Below are 22,415 nucleotides of genomic sequence, written 5' to 3'. Positions count from 1 at the left end.
CGGGTTTAGTTTCCAGGTTTATCCATATTCCTCAAAACACCAACTTACTAAACAAAAACTTCATAAATATAAAATAATTTAGTTTTTGAAATGCATTTTTTAAATACTAATTATCTATTAGTTTACATATTATGTACTACTTTACATATTATTTCACCCATTACCATTACAATAAATAAATTCAATTAATGCTAATAAATTGTGGTCTAAGGTTGCTTTTTCCGTTTGTGTTGTATAAAGTGGACGTGGTCTTCGTCGTCATCGTTAAGAGTTTTCTCTATCCAGTCCATGTATGACTCCACCTGAAACAGTTTATTTTCATCATCTCCTTTTCCTTATCCCACTCAAATGAGGTCGGTAAAGTATATCGATCTCTTCTGTTTGCTTCTACTATTTGTCAACTTATTATCTACTCCTTTTAAACACATATCCTGCGCTTATACTGCTGATCATAAACCGTAAGAAAGGCGACGATGGTCTTGCTTGGCTTAAAGATTCTACGAGATTTTATCTAAAAGTATCAAAATATAGCAATGGCTCGTGACTTCGCTGGAATAAAATTTCTGAATTGCATGAAGCATTTGCTTAAATATCTCTGTACCGTTCCTACTCCTCTCTGTTATTAGAGAAGATATTTGTAAACTCAACAGGCTCTAGATGCGTCAACAACTACTATCAAGTGAAGAAAAAAAGACACACTATCGACCAATAACGGCGGAATCGAAAATATCGGTCCTACTTTTGAAAAATCTGATGGGCCTACTGATCTAGCTGCTCTAATAAAAATGACGGGATTGTTGATTATTGGTAGGCGTCCACAGAACCGCATCGTACGTATCGGACGCATTGAATATTATACTTACTTTTGTGTACACGTCCGGTTTGCCCTTAGCACAGGGCACTCCCCAGGACACGATGCCGACCTGACGACCCTCTCTTACGAGTGGACCTCCAGAGTCTCCCTACAAACAAACAAACGTTTTGACTTTTTGTTACAATCAATGAATAAATAATACCTAAACATAACGCTATTTAGCTTCAAATTACGTGTAGCTAGTGTAACCTATACTCGTAGATAGGAAGATTGAGGTATTTGTCATGGTATTGTATACATTACATCGGTTGTAATGTTAAGATGACAATTAAACAAAAAGTTGCACACCTGAGAATCTGCCAATCCGCTTTGGGTTAGCGTGGTAGCCTAAACCCTCTCTCATTCTATATGGAAACTGGTGCTGTGCTCAACAAGAAGCCGTATATGGGTTGTTAAGAGGTTGTTAATGATAATGACAATTGTTGGAATTAACGAAAAAGTCAAGCCGCCTCGTAGATTTTATTGAAAAGGCTGCTTTAATCCTTGGGGATGTAACAAAACTATGGCGTTATGATGATACAAATAGTGACGTACGTGACAGGCGCCTTTGCCGGCAGTGCTGATGGCGCAGATCTGCGTCTCGTACACGGGGTTAGTCTCTCGGTGCGCCTCCTTGCAGCTCTCGTGGGACACCGCCTTTAGATCCAACTGCATTAGGTCGTTGGGCGCGTAGCCTGGATACTGTGGACAAAACGATTTATGATTGTACCTGCCTTAGTTTTATCATCATTATCATCATTAACCGCCGATGGATGTCCTCTGCATAGGACATAGGTCTCTTGAATGGACTTCCAAAAAAACATACATACAGCCGAACGTAGAACCTCCTCCTTTTTGGAAGTCGGTTAAAAGCCGCTGGATGCTCGCGGCTCGAGACCGTTTTGTTTTATGATCTCATCTTTGAAATGGTGATGCTTAGATATAATAAGCAATAAGGTAGCATTACAGCTTATTAATTGTATATCCCTGATGAATATAAGTTCATTAAGATCTTTTAATAATTAGTAGGAATGTTTTGATCAGCCCCTGTTTATATTTGCGAGCAAAAAGCTCTGTTTGTGCTTTTGGAACACAATTAATACTTAAGAATTATATACAATGCGGTGCGCTGTTTTCGTTAACCTAACTCAAAACTCTTAAGACACAACATAGCAATGCAGCTTAACAGGAATGATAACATTATCATTACATTCTACAGTAATATTAGCGCAAACTTTGGTTTCCGGAGTTCTGTTTTAAGAGCTCTAGGACTTCTAAAGAAAAAGCTTTTCATTGGTGAAAGAATTTTTAAATTCCTCTTGTAGTTTTTGAGTAAAATGGTAACAAACAATCAATAAATTAAATGTTACCTCTTGTCATTAGTTGATATTTAGACGAAGCATGGTGGTAGTATCTTCACTTCACGGACTGTCCCCTGTACTACTTCTGCTGAAGTCACTTACCGAAGTGGTCCCCCAGCCCGTCAGAAGCAACTTCTCCCCCGGCGCGACTGGCTCGTCGTTCAGCTCGACAGCGTCGACGGTGTCGCTAAAGTCGATGGGTCTGTCGGTGAAGATGACGGCCACGTCGTTGACGATCAGCTCCGGGTCGTACTGCTCGTGCTTCACCGCTTTGCGGACGCCGTACGACGCGCCGCCGAACAACAGCTGGTTCGTGCCCACCACTGCGCGGTAGTATTTCGTTTTCATACTGGAAATAAGAAACGTCATCATCATTATCAGCATTTTTAACATGCTCACTATAATACGGACCAACTATATTGCTATGCGTGATAGTGGATATGACCTCTGCCTCCGATCCTGGAGGGTGAGAGTTTGAATCCGGTCCGGGGCATGCATTTCCAACTTTTTAGTTGTGTGCATTTTAAGAAATTGAATATCACATGTCTCAAGCAGTGAAGGAAAAACCTCGTGAGGAAACCTGCATACCAAAGAACTGCCTTTATTTTCTGCGTGTGTGAAGTCAACCAATCCGCATTGGGCCTGCTTGGTAGACTATTGGCCTAACCCCTCCCATTCTGAGAGGAAATTCGAACTCAGCAGTGAGCCGAATACGGGTTGATAATGAATATTGCTATGTGCATAACATTGATAATGCACATAAAATCAATAAAATCCGCATTTTTCGTCCTCCGTAAAATCCATTGTTAACGAAGATCACTGTATCAACTACACTGGTTAATAATTTTGAACAAGTTAGCAATAAATAAATAGTGAATACGAAATCGACTGACTTAAGAATTAAGCACCGACAATAGCTAGTCGTGTATCATTTAAAGTTACCTACTTAATTTTAGTAAACAGCTCAGTATTCTGTAAATAACTCACAATCAAAGCGATTCGAAGCCACAAAGACTACCAATCACACTTCAACACACAAACCAACAATGAGACACTTAAAATAAAATGTAGTTTTACTATATGAAGTTGATTGTTGATGATTATGATGATGATGATGATGGTGATGATGATGATGATGATGATGTTGATGATGATTATGACGCTAATGCTGATGATGATGATGTTACCCGTCGACGCAGTGCGCGGCGGTAAGGATGACCCGCGGCGTGATGACGGATGCCCCGCAGAAGTGGCGCACGCCCCACACGCGCAGAGACACCTGGTAGGGGGCCGAGCCGTTGGGGGCCTTCGTGCCCCCTACTATCTTCTCCCAATCCACTCGTGCATCTCCCACACGCAGCTCCGGTGCGACTGGAACACGTCATATTCATAAAGATATTGAATATCGCCAGCCACTCACGATAGCATTTAAAATTACATGAAGGTATCAGTGGCGTGCATTACGTTAGGGTAAGCTTTTTTTATAATCAAAAACAAGTACCTAACTCTTGACTGCAATCTCAACTTATAAGATGATGTGATGATATGATTATGTTGCATTGATTTTAATTAACTAACTTGATGCATTGTTTTCAAGAATATTAATTACTGTTAATTATCTGTCATTTTATAACTAGAATAAGAAAAAAAAATAAAAATAGTATGTCAGAAGTGGGATTCGAACCCACGCCCACAGAAGTGGACTGCGACCTGAACGCAGCGCCTTAGACCGCTCGGCCATCCTGACTTGGAGCAATTTATTGAAATTACTCAACCTATAAATTATTATTGTCATGTGACCTTCCTATGACGTCATATGATACGTCACATCAAATCAATATCACAAACTGCAGCACTGCACAATTATCATGCAGTAGCGAACTGAGACTTCTTAGATATTAAGAATAGAAGTGTAGGATTCGATTTTCGGATTTTTTACAATTTTCTGAATTTAGTATGGTGGCTTCGGATACTATTTGTTTCCTTTAAACTACTATCTTACTAACAAAAAAAATATCTATAAGGCAATATGATTCTCGAACTACGGTAATTGACTGATCATAGATGGAATAAATCACTTTAGGATAATTGATCCTTTCATACGGTACACAGTATATTGCATCTAAACACTTACCATTAAATGCGATGGATTATGGATGACGATAATAGGTAGGTACTATTAACAGAACACTTTTAATTCAAAGAGTACTTTAAAGAGTCTTTCGGAGAATTCCGTGGGTACCATTCCGTGCGATTTCTCCGAGATTAAAGATAGGCTATTTGTGGCTTAATAATCTCCTCTATCATCCCATGAAATTCAGTAAAATCGCTACAGCCTTTTCAAAGATTAGCCAACAAACAGACGGAGAACAAAAATTTTAAAAAAGCTAGGTTGTGTTTTACGTTCGTATGAATAACTATAAAAGCACTTCAGAAAACAGATATTTTAAAATCAATAGGTACCTATCACAGATGCTTCGATTTTATTATATGTAGGTATTTATTCAAATCTTTTACCGTATATAGGGAATATCCCTAAGCACAGCACAAAAAACACTGCACCAAACATCTTCATCACTAGAACTGGTACAGTATAAAAAGATACCCCTTTATATGCGCGGAGGAACGCGAGTAAATCGTGTGCCCTGTATGTTAATTTTATTGCTATGTGATTGATCTGAATACCAGAGATAGCACCCCTATATACTAATAAGTAACTAAGTTCGCATGTATTGATTACGTGCTAGTATAGTGCTTGGATCACGGTCATCCTTGGGGTTCATTATTGATCATTAATCATTACAATTGATACCAACATATCACAAAATACCTGCATACGCAATACTGTAACCTCATAAACAAAATCATCGACATAGCTCAACGAGTCGCGAAGCTGAAGTGGTAATGGCGGGGTAGGTACCTACATAGTTCGAAAATCCAATACTTACACGTCGGGGTCCCAAGGTGCTGGAACTGAAAAGCGCAGTGTTGGTCGATCCCCTACTAGGTGGACCTACGAAATCAAGCAGGTGACTGCCTAAAACTTTGATTTTGCTGGATAGATTGTACCCTGGATTAACAAAGGGAATGTCCACCGGCCCATACAACGTCGGCCCCGGCAATCCAGGTATACCACAAATAAAAGAATATGAAGATGATAATATGATGTTTAAATAAGGATCTGGCTTAATAAAAATATGTTCTACTACAAACTGTTTGCCGGTGTACCAAAGCAGCGAAGTAACCTTTGAAGTAGTATTATTTTAAGCCAACAAGAAAACGATAATCATAGTCTTCAAAAAATATCGTAAAACTCAGGCTGTATTATTGTCAACGATCTTAGCTTGTCCCCGTTGTCCAAAAATTAAAGATGAATTATAAATGTCGTAAAACGTTGTAGCAAACTTTTTTGGATAAAGTAATGATTTCTTTATTAAAGAAGAATTATCAAGTGAAGGAGTCAATTTAGTTTTATTTGACGACAGGGGTTCGCGACAAGATTTACGTAATGGTGGCTGGATAACTGATACCGAGTTAGAATTAAGGTTAAAATTGTCCAATATTACTCCTATTCATCCATTTGCGACAAAAAACAAGGACACCCATCACATTATTATTACTAAGACATTTGACGTAGACAGTCAAATTTATTTTTTCTTTTAGGGGTTCATTACTTAGTAAGGGGTTACTGCTGTCACTTGGAATTTTTAACAGGGGTTTGTGAAGCCGAAAGTTTGAGAAACCCTGTGTAATCTATCTCCCAATTTCAGTCAATTCATTTTAGGAGTTGCAGCGTGAAGTGGTAATAAGCGTACACCCTTACAAATTTTGGTAAAAAAATATAAGAATATAAGATTTAAAATATAAGTTTGATATGACTTAAATTATGATTATTACTTCACTGACCTATATCGTATCTGCTATAATTTATAGCATTCCTGCATACACAGGAAATCACAAATTGCTTTCGAACGACCAAATAAAATCGTATTACGTGCGTATTATGCGTGATCCAGTACAACTTGACAACTACATCGATATAATCATATTGTTTGTTTGTGTTAAATACTCGTACTGAATAGAAATTACATATAGAGCGCGAGCGAGACACTATTTTGTAGCATTAGCTTTTAGCGCTGTCTGTTCTGTTATTTTTTATCTATGGTAAGATGTTTGCCAAAATAACAAATACCTTAATTAAGTACATCATCAAAAAGAAAGCGTGTTTTACATCCCTAGTCAATCTTGTGGTTTGAACAGTGCCTGTAAACTAAGCCTGTGAAATAAATAAAAAAAACTACATACTTGGTACTTCATCGATGCCTTATCCAAAATTACTACTCCAGAATTCTTTGTTCATTTATTCATTATATCATACCTGTGGTACTAACATGTGACCGATACGAGAAATTAAGACAAAATTTTGTCCTAATGGCGTCGGAGTTGTCCCAATCCAAATCTCTTTCGAACCAACGTAATGAAAGAGATAGCGGTATTTTTGATTTTGTCTATTTCTCTTAACGAGAATAATCTCGTTGGTCGCACGCTAGTGTTAATGTTCTGTACGTTATTCCACAAACCTACGCAACGGCGCAACGGAAATTAATGATAATTTTGGCAGGCAAACCCATATCAAAACTCTGTCTTTACCATTCAATAATATACAATATCACGTGCAACATCTATCACAAACATGCCTCGGCGCCTGAGACTTTAAAAGAGTTATAGACAAATGGAGAAGGCATTTCCCAATTAGAAAAATACTTCTAAATATTATATTCAAATTCATGCGAACAACACAAAGGATTTTAAGCACTATAATGTATAGAAGGTCCGGAGTCGATATGATAATGGAGTCGACGAGATCGCTTATCGGTACATCTTTACCTACCCAGCTCACCAGACATTATAAACTGACCCGAGCTGGGAATGGAACCCAAGACCTCTCTGTAGAGAACCACAAAACTACCAAGTACGCCAGAAATACCTTTCTTACAAGCCATTAAGCGTTCCGGTACGATGTTGCGTAGAGTCCATCAGATTCAATATGTACCTATGTAGAATAAACTTGCAAGTAAAAGGCGTCCGCAAATTCGTATTGTACGTATCGGACGCATCGCATCAAAAAGTTTTTAATATTCTTTGTATAGAAAGTCATACAAGTGCGTCGGCATCGGATGCGGATCAGTGGACGCTTGCCATAAGCTCGCTTGCATTGACTGCAGACAAGATCATAGTGAAGGGCTGACACTTGTCACTGGACCATAAAAAAACCTTCTTCTAAATCAAAACTTTCGTAGATCCATGTACACATATTATTCTACAGATTACGGTATGACCACATATGACAATCTGCATGCGCGCGTCGTATCGACAAGTATTGCAAATTGCACACATCCGCTCGTTCGGCGCGCGCACAGTGCCATGCACGTAACGGGACCGGCATTCTAGCCCGGCCTGAGAACGCTACCTTCTATGGCGACAGAGGGTGGTGCGGGCCATTTGGCTAATTGCCAATTTCAATAACCTATCTATCGCAACTACTAAGTAAATTAAATTGATATGGTTTATGTAGCTGTATACGACTCGATCAGTAGATATATTAGCCGACGCCACATTTTTTTATTCGCGTAGTTCCGTGGGAATACGGGGATAAAAGTTAACCCATCTTATTCGGTGAGGATCTAAAGCTAAAATTGGTTAAATCTATATCTTTAACTATACTAATATATAAAGCTGAAGAGTTTGTTTGTTTGTTTGATTGAACGCGCTAATTTCAGGAACTACTGGTCCGATTTGAAAAATTCTTTCAGTGTTAGATAGGCCATTTATCGAGGAAGGCTATAAGCTATATATTATCTCCATACTCCTACGGAAACGGGAACCACGGAAACTTTCATCATAACTAAGTATTTGTTTAGATATTGTGTAATAAAATTATGAACAATCGCAAGTGGATATACAAAAAGTCACACCATGGGGGCGTCCGAACTGATTCACCCAGACCAAGACACCCTTTCAGAACAGCCCTCTAAGCCGAGGTCCGAGTCTCATAGGAGACGCCCTTGGAGTCGTTCAGTCCTCTGTCTTTTTTTCAGTCTTCGGGTCTCATCAGCCCCCTCGTTGCCGCATAGAGCCTATTCATCATCATTATCAACCCATATTCAGCTCACTGCTGAGCTCGAGTCTCCTCTCAGAATGAGGGATTAGGCTAATAGTCCACCACGCTGGCCCAATGCGGATTGGCAGACTTCACACACGCAGAGAATTAAGAAAATTCTCTGGTATGCAGGTTTCCTCACGATGTTTTTCCTTCACCGTTTGAGACACGTGATATTTAATTTCTTAAAATGCACGCAACTGAAAAGTGGGAGGTGCATGCCCCGGACCGGATTCGAACCTACGCCTTTAGAGCCTATTGCACTTACTCAATCAGGAACAAAAAGTAATAATATTGTTCTAAACCAACAATGATTTGAAAGTCTACCGCCGAAGAGTTACCACCCACGTTTGACCAATAAGCCATTTATAGACCAGAGACTTAACTGTACCTTTTTCAATAATTCAAGGGCTCAGTGCCCGTTCACACAGACTGATTCTGAGAGCATTATGTCGGTCTGTGTGAACGGCTACTTAGAGTAGGTGTCAATTGTTTTTAATGCTACGACCAAAGAGTCTTTTCAAGTAATATTTTTCACATTCATAAATCTTTTTAACTTGTATAAAGTAATTCGCGGTGATTGAGTGAAAATGTGAATTTAAAAAAAAATCCAGAACCGACATACTCAGAATAGAGAGGTAATCTGAGCCTACGTAAAATATTATAGCAAATATTCACAATGACTGAATAATAGTAAACGAACTGAATCGAATTTAGTTTTCCCGGCATCTAGTTACACTGTTCTATACAAGACAACTTACTCAGAGTTTCGAGAGCAAATAAAGATTTATGCACACTTAACAGTAAGTTATGGCATATTCTGTTACAGTGTGTACCTATCTGATTTAAACGTAATATGGTTGCATTTCACTATCATTTATTACCGCGATAATGTACGTTAATATATTGCGGTTTACGGGGAGGTCGATACATAAAAGATAGAGAACAACGTTTGTGTGAGTTAGAACTTGGATTGCGTGAAAGTTGTAATAATAAAATAGCCCATAAGTATAAATAACTAGCATACGCCTGCTATCTCGTCCGTATGTACTTCAATATATTTAAAAAAATCCTTTGTAATTTGCTCAAAACTATTCGTAAAATGCCTGCTACTTCGTTTTCATGTGTTTAATTATTTTTAATGTAGCTTATTTTTGTAACCCTACACTAGAGTTAATGTTACGTACGTGCGGCTGTCGGCTGGTGTTGTATAAAAATTATATTATTAAAAATTCGTATTGGTCATAAATTGTTTAGTGTGGATATGGAGAACATGCCGGGCAGGGGATGGTGAGTTGCATTCTAAAAGGATCCTTTAAACCTACAAGGTCCAAAGTCCAAAGTCACAAGTTCTGGGACCTCCAGATGTTTCCTCTACAAGAAGATGGTACAATTCATGTCGCTGCTACCCGTCGCGTTATAATAAAAATGAATTTGATTTATTTACGTGAGATCGGCGTGAACAGACAAACTGCCGCATGAAGAATCTATATGTGTTAGGTTATAAATCTGTTTATCGTCTTTAGTATGAATACCTACGAGTCCTATATATATTTAAATAGGTAGAGGTAAGGCAAGAATTTGTACATTCTGCAGCCACGTTATATTACAATTCGTTTATCGGCCATCTTAAATAGTTAAGAATGTTATACCGACCTCTGTTTGAAGGCAGCAATATTAATGCAACAGAATTGCAAGCAGTTTCAGTATAAATGTATAGTTTATGGGCTTAGGAACTTATAGCAATCGTTTTCATTGATATTATGGTGCGATTAAATTGTTAACAAGGAATAGCAAATAATTATTTCACTTGGCAGGTATTTTGAAACAGTAGAATGTCTCGCAGTGAAGCAATGTAAATCGACAGTTATAATTTTTTATGAGCCAATTTTCCCAATATCGGGTTAAGCCTCCTGGTAATGTTTACAGCAGAGGGGAACTATGGAGCAAAGATACACAACGCTGATCTAATGCGGGTACCAACGGCTTGACGTGCTCTCCGAAGCACGGGGGTGCAAAATCACCAACTTTCCAACCCCGAGCTCAGAAATTTTACTGAAGATTTCTTAGATGCAAAAAAGCTTAGCACATTCAGGTCGATTCAAGACGCGAACCCACGACCTTGTGATCCGCAGCTGTATAGGCTAGCTACTTTTCTAACTTGCTATGCTGGCTAATGGCCTTACATATTAAAAACTTTAGTACTTCTTACAAAATTATTATCTGTCATAGCCAGACCTTTGACATTTTAGAATAGAAGAATATCTATGGTATGGTTTATTAGCCTATGTTAGTCATATCTTCGTCATTTTAGAAATTCTGAAAGTTGTCCACTCTTGCTCAAGGTCTAAAGTCTCCATCATCGTCGTCCTCTGGCAGGCATATGAACATTTATACACCCGAGTGATGCTACAAGGCATACATAATCTTACTACTATTCTATATTGTCAAAGCTACAAGGGATGTTTTTATTTGGAGGTACGGAACCCCAAAGATACATGAATATTTTGCGAAATTAAAAAATCATAGCCGGTCGGTATGCAGTGAAAAACAAACGCATCGCATTGTTTGTACAAGTCGGGCGGACATTCCTCGCGGGCACACAGAGCGCAGATTCCGCGAACAGTGATGATTGTTGGCGACACTAATGTGGCGTGTTGCGAGCGCTCTGCTGTTCGGTGAGCTCTAATTAGCGACTAATTAGTCTGCACCATAGGCATCCTCATAATAATGCAATAGAAATGTCTTCTTTACTAAAGCCATACTCGATGTGCTCTGTTTACCTAACAGATTAGAAATGAATGTAGAAAATGCGTGTCATTTATTTTAAATTATGTACTGTTTTTTTTATAAAATGTTACTGTAAATATTTTAACTATAATTATCTAATTGTTTTAATTTTTTACAAATTAATTTATGTAAAAGTAACAGTACACAGTAGGTGGTAATAATATTTGTTGTTAGGTGTGAAATTTTCAATCTGATTGTTGACAAACAGTGCACATTATAGGTGGCTTTATTATATGTAGACCAAAGACATCAAGCGAGTTGCAAGGAGCCACTGGATGTAGGCTCAATACCTTGGTGATTGGAAATCCATGCAAGAGGCCTATTACCAGTTGACGTCCTTGATGATGATGAGAAGCGCCGTGTAGTTTGTCATTGGTCCAATTCAAGAGATTTTTGTGATCGACTGTACTTTTAACTTTAACTTTTTGTGTTTTTCGTTGTTAAACATCTGGAGTGTAGTGTTGCATAAACAGAAATGTAAGTCTTACGCTGCTTATCCACATTTGTAATGTGGATAAGCAGTGTGTATGGCGTAGATGTTGTTTGTAGCGGATCATGCCATTTCTATTGCATTGGTATTCAAATGTCTATGGTCTGCACTCTGCACCGACCAAGTGTATACGGGTTCTTACACCTTGCAATTTGAGGAACACAACATAATTATAGGGTAAGAAAAGTGTTAGCCAGATCTTCGTAATTTTTTCAAAAGATTAAGTTTTGTCAGCCCGTGTTTTGACCAAAGATACCTAAGTACGTACGATAGCCAACTTTGGAGTATGGAGACTAGAGTTACGATAATCGTCGCTTTCCAGCTACTCATATAGTTTGAAAATATCGAAATTTTCGGGCTATCAATGAAACATCTAATAACAATTACCCGAATAACATAATGAGAATTAACTTACTGAACTCTGAAGAAATAATACAGTTCTAATTTGTAAAACTCTATAGTAGAAGATCTAACGATATTTTATATTATAGTACAAAATCTTTGAGAAGATTTGTATTAGAAACGACCTTCACCCATCTGTTTATTGGATGAAAAATAGTAAGGTAAGGGATTACATAAATTAATTAAAAAAATAAAAAACCCGACTGCATAAAGTATAAAAAAACTGAAAAGAAAAAAAACAAGCTCAGTCCAGAAGTGTAGAAAGCAATTAGATATACCATTTTGGAATCCTCACAAAAAGCTCTTGAATTTGATACCCATATTGCAATATAAGAAAAAATATTCTCACAATCTACTTGATATTTTTTTTTAGTTTCACCTATTTAAGAACACTTGGGTTATTGAGACAAATATAACGATATCCTAATTACGTAAATCCGTTCAGTGGTTTGGAAGATATGAGGTAATAAAAAATATTACATACATACATACATACATACGTACAAGATACGCGCGAAAAACATAACTTTTCTTGCAGTCGGGTAAATATACTGCAAGTAGTATTAAAAGGATGGTCTGTCGACGGTTTGTCACGAACCTAAGTGTCTGTTGATCGAAGAGACGGTTTTTTATAAAAAAATATATTTTTTTAAAAATTAAGATTTGTTTATAAAAATTATAAAAACTTTACTTACCTGTTAAGCAAAACCAAGATTTTTGTTGTTGAACCAAGTTGATTATCGTAAAAACATATATATAGTACGAATATTGGGATGACAAAATTTCAGCTTTTCCAAAATGACGAAACTCTTCATTGATGGTGTTGTTGGTACGTTTTGTTTTTAATGTACATTTAAGTACCTATCAACTAAGTTAGCTCAAAGTTCCAAATCTTCTCATACCTACTAATGCAATGGTTTTGTCAGTTCCATCGATATGGTGTCAGTTCTTCAGCTGTCACGATGACCCCGTGTTCGACCCGGACGAGGGGCCCATCCAGGAGTTGCAGTTCACATGGTTGGGAGCCTTGCAGTACATACATGGTGAGATTTTGCAAACATCTAGTAGTAGCAGAGTATCTACTGCTTTATGACTCCGAGAAGAAGGTGTTACCGAATTAGGTTGGGTTGTGAAATAATGAGCTACTCTTTTCTTCTTGTTGGGTAGTTGGTGGATTGACATGGCGTACCTTGGAAAGCACGATATACCGGTGTTCTCGGTTATAATCATTATCATCTGTTTGTGATCGTTACAAGAGTTAACATTAACAGTAAGAAACATTACCGCCTTAAACCCAAAACTTGGAGCAATGAAGTCAGAATAATTATACTTACCCTCTCCTTAAAGTCCTTCCTAAAGGACTGATGATGATGATGATGATGATGATGATGATGATGATTTCTTCCAGTAAAGAATGGAACTCCGCATTACTTCCGAGTGCCGAGGGTCGTGCTCATCAGCCGGCAGTTCGCACTCAGCACTGCGGCCGACGCGGCGCATATACCGAATGGATATGCTTTGTAAGTGTTAGATTGATTTTCATCCCCACTTTTCACGTAGAGGAGGTACTCACCCTAAAAGTAATTTTTAAGTTTTTAGACTTAGTTGTGATAATGAATAAAGAAATGAAAAAGATGACTCATGCTAAACTACAGCAGTTTAGTAACAATAATCCCTGAGCTAAATTGCGGAATAACAAACGTACATGGCGAAACTATTGATTCTTTGAACTGAACTATTTTCTTGGTGCCTTCTGAAACATAAAAACAGCTATGCTCACATTGTTAGCGGAGTATAGGTATATCCAACTAGTTTCGTAACCATCATCATCATCATATCAGCCGATGGACGTCCACTGCAGGACGTAGGCCTTTTGTAGGGACGTCCAAACATTACGATAAACTCGAAGTAGCAATGGACGGGCCACATAGTTCAAAGAGCTGATGGACGTTGGGGTCCCAAGGTGCTGGAATGGCGACCTCGAACTACAAAGCGCAGTGTTGGTAGACTCCCACAAGGTGGACTGACAACATCAAGCGAGTCGCAGGAATTCGTGCCCACATATGACCCTTAATCGATAACTTGGTCATTCAACGCGGCGTATACCAAAGACTTTGTATACTTCTGACTGCTACAATATTCACATGATTTTAGCCGCTTTTCAATAACATGAAAACACTCAATTTTTTTTAAATAAATGGTACATTAAAGTCTATCTGTAATCTTTTTAGAGGCAACGTGGTATTCGGAGACTACGAGCGCGATGAGATCGAGTGCCAGCTCACCATCGAGGAGTTGGCAGCGGGCATGCAGTGCGAGCCGGCGGTGCTGCTGATGCCGATCGCTGATGTGCTGCTACATCCTGAGTACAAGCACTTCGGCGTCCGGAGCAGCATCGCGCTGTTGAAGACGATGACTGCGGTCAAGTCCAGTACGTTGACATACCTACCTTCTTCTTTCCTAGGCCTTTTCCGTACTGGTCCCCGCTGGAGTCACTCCAGCCAACCAAGCTCGCTCCAGAAGCTTAGCAGGCCGCTTAGATCGCCGAACGCCTCCTGGAGTGTTTCTGGGGATCCATTGTGCGCTGCGCGTTGTATAGATACAACCTCTGCATCTAAGTATAACATGTGTCAGTGATTCTTCTTCCTCCCTGCATGCTCTGCACAGAGGACTGTCGGTTATACCTAAAACCAAAATCGGATGTACTATTCGTTACTCTATCCGGCGTCTGCGTCCGGAGTAGATGATGGCTGCGGTTAAATCCAGTATGGTTCAGTTTAATGGGCCATCATATGGTCTTTTTATAGGAAAGGGAGTTTTAACTACCAAGCTCTAATGTGGTCTGGTGGACACTGGAGTGTGTTAATGTTCGACTCTGTAACTCACTACCAGATTGATACTGTTTCAATTTTCAGAAAAGTTAACCTAGATATTAGAATAACAGTACGGTAAAATATCTCTATAAATTCAACCATAGTTTAGAGTCAGTTCCTATTAGTTAAACTAGCTTCAGAACTTTAACAATATTTCCCCAAAATCTGTAACGTTATGTTTGTTACAGGTTACATGGTGCCAGTGTGTTTACCCTTCAAAAATTTCCTAGTGGACAAGAATGGCAGGCAGACTAAAGATAAAATGTACCACATTGACTTTACAAGCGGTAAGTACGTGTTTGCATTATAACGTTCTGTTAACCCTTCTATATTCTTATTTGATCCTTATATACTTAAAGATATTCTACTTTTGGAAGACAGCTTTGATGTAGTAGTATGTACTATATAACTCCGCCATTGCCGGTCCCAAGCCCGGATGCAAAAGGAGGAGGGTTGGTCAGGAGAGACCATACCTACCGTAAAAGGTCAACGCCGAGTCTCAGGCGGCGGGAAATATCCTGACAACACCATGGCCACCTAGCGCCCATGAAGCGGTAACCAGTGACCGAGAGGAGTAAATGACCTCTAAAAGACTGATCCGGAAGGACGAGGGAACCCACCGTGATTATATTCCCAAGAAAACCACCACATCAACAATGAAGACACAAAGTAAAGAGAGCGATTTGTTGGACAATCCGACTAACACTCGGCGCCATTCGGTACCCGGGCTGGATGGTGTGAAATATGCGACCGAAGCTCCGTACGGAGAAGCAGCAAGAGCATCAATCACCTCTAAACATTTTAAAACATCGATACGCGAACACCAGCGTATAGCAGCCTGGAATGTTAGAGGATTACTCAAACCAGGAAAGCTATGCATCGTGGAAAAAGAAATGGTTAGCCACAAAATTAACATACTGGCTATAAGCGAGACCCATTTGCAAGGATATGGTCACTACAAGACTTCTATGGGGAATACCTTCTATTTCTCTGGCTCAGATAATTCCAGCTCAAATGGAGTAGGTATCTTGGTGCCGGATAGGTTGAATGGATATGTCCTTGGATATAACCCAGTATCAGACCGCATTGTTACAATGAAACTAAACACCAAACCGTGCACTTTGAATATAGTTTCAATTTATGCTCCAACCTCGCAATCATCTGAGGAAGAGATAGAAACGTTCTACGGGAAGCTAGAGGAAACGCTAGACTCAATTCCGAATCGAGAAATAACCATGATTCTCGGTGATTGGAACGCAAAAGTGGGTAACACAACGGCCGATGAACATCTACGCGAAACCGTGGGACATTATGGACTTGGTTCAAGGAACGAACGTGGCGAGAGATTGATTGATTTCTGCACAAGTAGACACCTTGTAATATTAAACACCTGCTTTCAACACCACCCTAGACGCCTATATACGTGGAAATCTCCAGGCGATAGGTACCGGAATCAAATAGATTATATACTTATTAACACCCGCTGGAGATCCTCTGTAAAAAATGTTAAAACGTTTCCTGGTGCTGAATGCGGAACAGATCATGTTCTTCTTGTGGCCAGTTTTGCGTTGCGGTTAAAATCACCTAGAAAACGCCTCACCGTAAAGACAAGACAACTAAGTAACGCAGAAAGAATCTTGTTTGGTCAGACTGTAGAAGATAAGCTTCAATCAATGTCCTTAGACACTAGTTCTGCTGATTCAGCGTGGAACCAATTAAAAACACTTATCAATGATACTCTAGGTACGATTCGTAAAACCAATGCATACGAGCCCAAGAAATCTCTTTGGATCTCTGAGAAGACCTGGGAACTCACACGCAGTAGGAAGGATATTAAAGTGAAAGGCCTTCAAGATCCAGAAGTTAGAAAGGAGTATGAGGAGCTGTGTAAGGCTATAGATGATTCCTGCAGACATGACAAAAACAAATATATAGAAGGAATCTGCATGGATATTGAAGATCACTCCTTAAAGTACCAAACGGCAGACCTCTTTAAAAAGTTCCGACTGCTAACCAGGAAGTTTAGGCCAAAAACATGGACTATCCATAACGAAAACGGCGTTCCCTTACATCAGTTAGAAGAGGTCGCTGAAAGATGGCGCTGCTACTGTGAACAGCTGTACGGTGGCGATGCACCCGGAAACACAATGAGACCTACAAACAACTGGAACAGCTTAGATAGGGAGCCAAATATCCTCCTCTCTGAAGTATGTGCTGCTCTCAATCTGCTCAAAACGCGGAAAGCCCCAGGACCTGACGGAATAGCTGCAGAACATTTAAAATCTCTTGGTGAATCCGGTATAAAGGTACTCCACGAAATATGCAGTAACATCTGGACTACTGGAAATTGGCCTGAAGATTGGACAGACTCGACCGTTCTCCCAATTCACAAAAAGGGATCCACTAAACAATGTGACAACTACCGCACCTTAGCACTCATATCTCATGCAAGTAAAATCCTGCTCCACATTCTTAACAGACGTATCCGCCATTATTTAGACTGGCAAATCCCACAGGAGCAGGCAGGTTTTGTAAAGGGTAAGGGTGCGCGTGAACAAATTTTAAATGTTAGACAGGTCATTGAGAAAGCCTATGAATACAATACGCCGGTCATCATGTGCTTCGTTGACTACAGTAAGGCTTTCGACTGCGTCAACTGGGACTCTCTATGGAGAGTGTTGGGAGAACTCGGCGTGCCGGACCATCTCATTGCGCTGATTCAAAATCTATATTGCAAAAGCCAAGGCGTAGTCAGAATTGACGAAATGATGTCCCAACCTTTCAAATTTTGCAAAGGAGTGCGTCAGGGCTGCATTCTCTCGCCTATTTTATTTAACGCATACGGCGAGTACATTATGAGGCATACCTGCGACCAGTGGGAAGGAGGCGTACGCATTGGTGGAGCAAAATTAAATAACCTCCGATATGCAGATGATACTACGCTCCTGGCCGCAGATGAAGCAGAAATGTGCACATTGCTGGAGAGAATGGAACGAGTCAGCATTAACTTGGGCCTATCTATCAACAAAGACAAAACCAAAATCATGGTCATAGATAGATCACATACCTTAGGTTTCACTGGTGCACTCAACCTACATTTTGTTGAAGAATTCGTGTACCTCGGATCCACCATCACGAATAATGGCTCCTGTGAACTGGACGTACGAAGAAGGATTGGGATGGCCAAGAGTGCCATGTCTCAGCTACATAAAACTTGGAAAGACCGTAACATCTCGCTGAAAACTAAAATAAAACTCGTTCGCACACTCGTCTTTTCCATCTTTCTCTATGGGGCTGAGACGTGGACCTTAAAATCTGCAGACCGCAAAAGGATTGACGCTTTCGAGATGTGGTGTTGGAGGAAAATGCTCCGAATTCCATGGACTGCATTTCGGACTAACGCATCTATACTTGCCCAACTCAAGGTTAAAATTAGACTCTCCACCATATGCCTCAAGCGTATTTTAGAGTACTTCGGACACATTGCCAGGAAAGACGGAGATAATCTGGAAAAATTAGTAATTACTGGCAAGGTGGAAGGAAAAAGATCGCGGGGGCGCAGCCCGATGCGTTGGTCCGACCAGGTCCGCACTACACTCGAGTCCACAGTTTACGATGCTCTTCACGTAGCCGGAGATAGGAAAGAATGGCATACCATCCTAAAGACAAGGATTAGAGATGGAGGTGGTCACGACCCTCACACATGAGGAATACGACTCACGGAGGATGTACTATATAACATAGAACGCTAAAGCTTACCCTACAGACAAGAGTGTGTGACAGGTACGTTGGTAACGTTGGCAAATAAAACAGAAGGTGCATCGACAAAGCAAAAACATCTTTCTGGTAGTTTTTAGTAAGCAACAGTTTTGTTGATAACCTGTTTTTGATAATCTCTAAATAACTTTAATTTAACTTAACACACAACAGAAACTTTAGTTTCTGCGTCTGTTTTCCGAAAATGATTCGATAATAATAATCATATGTTACAGTCGTCAATCGTCTACAATAAGTTCCTAATTCAATTATCTTTTTAAACATTTTAGATGTTCCGAGAGACTTTATGGAGGAAGAGAAAGAAGTGTCACGTATTTCATTGCTGCCTCGAGAGCTTTGTTATTTATACGATAACCCAATAGTTAGTATCGTCGCTTTCAGTTTATTTTTTAGTAAAGACTATTATGCCTTGTTTGTCCAAATAAAAACAGTGACCACCTAATTAGAGGAAAAACTTTTGAACATATTAAAACAGATTTTTGTTTAATTTGCATCTTAAATGCAGAGAATCCATCGATATCGATTACTTAAGAGACTTTTTTATTATTATTTAAGAGACTTATTTTTAATATGTGGGACTTTGTTGTAAACTCAGAATGGAAGCAGTAAGGGCAAGGAGCGCATGGCATGCACCACGGGCTGCGGGTTCTACTCCGGGTCGCCGAGCATAGTGCACGAGCACACGGGACACTGGTCGGTCGTGGCTCTATCTGAGGGTATGCACAATTGCACAATGTCTAAAGTGCATTCATCATCGAACGAACCATGCGGTCGGTCGGCTGCTTAGTCTTTGTCCAGATATAAAGGTGTATAAGGGTTCGCTGGCCAAAATTAGCTAATAGTCATTTCTATCCTAGTTGGGAGGTCGAACTGGTGTGTAAAGGGGTAGCAGGAAAAGCGCATATCAGCTTCTTCTACCACCTTTTTCCTTACGTAGAGCTGAAGAGCATATCAAGCTATTACCTTAAGCTGCCAGGAACCTCAATCAACCATTGATTGTGGCATCATCTTACAATCCTGAACCCCAAAACTGCCTGCAAAAAATATAAGCTTTTTTGCAGGCAGTTTTGCCTGTCAGCAAATTATTTATTTTCTCGGATGATGACATAATGTTTTTTGGGAACACAGTCAACCAACCAACATTCCACAAACCAACGATTTTTCACTTGTGACCGTGTAACCAATCTTTTTTGTTAAAGAACAAATTGTGTTGTGGGGCATAATTCTCTAATAAAGCTTTTTTCTTTCTTTCTTCTTTCTTTTTGCTGTTTTGAAGAATGAAGGTTATGGTTGCGGTGAAATTATAGGCACAAGTCTTCAGATACGACTTAAGTTGATAGATGCATGGCAAAGTATAATAGATTCCTATTGTTATACCCTGCATTGTATGATGCTCTGCTTTCACTACAATATTTTTATTAGGAGAGTCATCTGCTTCTCCAGTCTCCAAGTACCTACGTTTTCGAAGAATTCCGTACGTAAGGTAGAACAATATATAATTATATATCCAGGTGGTTCGCCCTGTCCAGACCCTCTGAGGTCACGAAGGCCTCCCGCGCCTCCACACCACATTCTGTTGCACCCCTACGTGCCCTGGATCACCGCTGCCATCACTGGCAAAGCTATGGGGGCTTTCTCCAAAGATGATCCATTCGGTTAGTGCTCGTTTCATTTTTATTATCTTGTTTTTTTATGTAACACCACAAACTTACCAACTCCTCAACTCAAAGGTAATAGGTACCAACTCGATCTATGACTAGACCCAAGGCCTCTTGATCCGAAGACGAATAGGATCACCAATAACAAGCAAGTAAATATAATATAATCACTTGAATTGACATTGACTTTCCCTAGTAATTTTCCCTTAAAACTTTGGGCCGCTATGAGTATCTTTGAGAAAGAAAAACTTCTCAGGAGAAAAGAATAATTAGCATGCCATATATTCAGCATGCGGTGTCGGGTTTATCGAGGAGAAAGTTACCAAGCAGAGCCAAGGACTTGTGACCTGGGTGTAGGCTTAAGGGATTCCTTCAAATACTCCGCTTCTCTGTTCATGTTCTTGTCATGAAGAGATATCTACTGATTAATATTGTCAGGTTTCACCATGCCTCGAGCGTCTGACCAGGAGCAACTGAGCCACTCGTGGGTGGGCCACTGGTGGATGGGCGGCATCCGCTGCTACGACCGCGGCGAGGCGGCCGAGGACATGTTCCGCTTCTACCACGAGGTGTTCTCCATCAAGCCCAGCACACCCACTTACTTAACCTACAATTTAGATGTATGTAGACTATACCTACCTACTTTAAGTACGATAAATGGAACATCTCGTTCTTTCCCTTTTCTACCACAGAATAGCAAGAACCCGCGAACTGTGGCATCCTTACGTTGTGGTTATCTAAGAAACTCGTACTAAACAATCTATATTTTTAATTCGCACAGCGAAAGTATGGAATGCCCTTCCGGTGTTTGCCTCCTGACACTTGCGAGTTATAGGATTAATATACTTAACAAAATTCGTTTAAAAATAAATTAATTATTAAGTTTTTTGATATTTGGAGAAGGTGGACCTACTCGACTTTTATAATAAGCAGATTTTTTTCCAGATTAACGCAGCCCGCGACACGCTGATCATATGCGTCAAAGTCGGCATGCCGTACCATCTCGGGAACCCAATCGTGTGGCAGCTGGACACTCCCGCAGCTATGGTACCTTACCTTACCTTATCAGCCGATAGACATAAACCTCCAACCACAACGGTCTCGAGCCGCCAGCATCCAGCGGCTTCCTGCAACCCGCTTAATATCCTAGGTCCATTTAGTGGAAGGTCAACAACTGCGCTTTCCGGTGCGGGGTCGCCATTCCAGCACCTTGGGACCCCAACGTCCATCGGCTCTTCGAACTATGTGGCCTGCCCATTGCCAATTCAGCTTCGCGACTCGCTGAGCTATGTCGGTGACTTTGGTTCATCTGCGGATCTCCTTATTCCTGATTCGATCATGCAGTTAAACTCAAAGTATAGCTCACTCTTTGAGCCTTCTAATAAGGCCCATAGTAAGAGCAGCTATGGTAGGTGCCTTCAATTGCATCCAAATTCCAAATTTCAGCCAAATCGGTTCAATATTTCTGGCGTTAAAGAGTAACAAACATCCATACAACGCGTTTATAATATTAGTAGGATGTAGATAAAATCTGAAATAATTTTCCAGGTGAAGATCCCGATGATCACGTTCCAGAACATGTACCGGTTCCAGGTAGAGGCGTGGGCGTACAACTCCACCATCTCCGACTCCTCCTCCTCCTACGAGTCCGTGTCCTCGGAGTCCTACTCCGATGATCAGTCGACACTATAGAAACAGGTTAAAGCTACTGTTACACATGCTCATTTCAAGCACGAAAGCATGCTACTATAGAGCAGTTGCTACTTATTAGCATGTGTATCGCAACATTGCTAAGAATGAGCATACTTATTTCAAGCTTGCTCAAGAATCAAGTCGTGCGATTTATTAGCACGCTACTTGCTGCGCGGGTGAACAGGTTTGCTTATTCAGTATTGCTAGTCGATCAGCATTGCTATTCTGTATTCTCTTCACCTTCATCTCTCCCTGTTTTATGCATGCTATTTTAGAGCATGTGTAACATTACCTTTATACATATAAATAAAATTAAAGTGTCTATCTGTCATTTTAAATGAACTGGGTTTTCTCTAGGT

At 40.0% G+C, this 22,415-nt stretch overlaps 2 protein-coding genes and 1 non-coding gene across 3 annotated transcripts; 1 reads left to right on the top strand and 2 right to left on the bottom strand.

Moving 5' to 3' along the window:
• Nucleotides 1-3,955, bottom strand: LOC112047588 (chymotrypsin-1-like). The gene is made up of 6 exons (XM_052884933.1): nt 3,925-3,955; nt 3,402-3,585; nt 2,317-2,563; nt 1,409-1,555; nt 864-962; nt 1-302 (listed from the first exon to the last, which is right to left on the bottom strand). The coding sequence occupies exons 1-6, from the start codon at nt 3,953-3,955 to the stop codon at nt 207-209; spliced, it is 804 nt and encodes a 267-aa protein (XP_052740893.1). The 3' UTR covers nt 1-206.
• On the bottom strand, nt 3,878-3,961 carry Trnal-cag (transfer RNA leucine (anticodon CAG)). The gene has a single exon. It is a non-coding gene; the product is annotated as a tRNA-Leu (tRNA).
• A 10,332-nt stretch (nt 3,962-14,293) lies between these two features.
• LOC112047497 (uncharacterized) lies at nt 14,294-22,069 on the top strand. The gene is made up of 8 exons (XM_024084637.2): nt 14,294-14,487; nt 15,118-15,216; nt 18,976-19,067; nt 19,302-19,422; nt 20,218-20,361; nt 20,803-20,984; nt 21,310-21,411; nt 21,913-22,069. The coding sequence occupies exons 1-8, from the start codon at nt 14,364-14,366 to the stop codon at nt 22,054-22,056; spliced, it is 1,008 nt and encodes a 335-aa protein (XP_023940405.2). The 5' UTR covers nt 14,294-14,363; the 3' UTR covers nt 22,057-22,069.
• The last annotated feature ends 346 nt before the right edge of the window (nt 22,070-22,415 follow it).

Source organism: Bicyclus anynana, chromosome 2, assembly GCF_947172395.1.
Source record: "Bicyclus anynana chromosome 2, ilBicAnyn1.1, whole genome shotgun sequence".
In the NCBI taxonomy this organism is placed as follows: Eukaryota; Metazoa; Arthropoda; class Insecta; order Lepidoptera; family Nymphalidae; genus Bicyclus; species Bicyclus anynana.
Note: the sequence above shows the minus strand (reverse complement) of the source record. Positions and strands in the feature narration are given on the sequence as shown.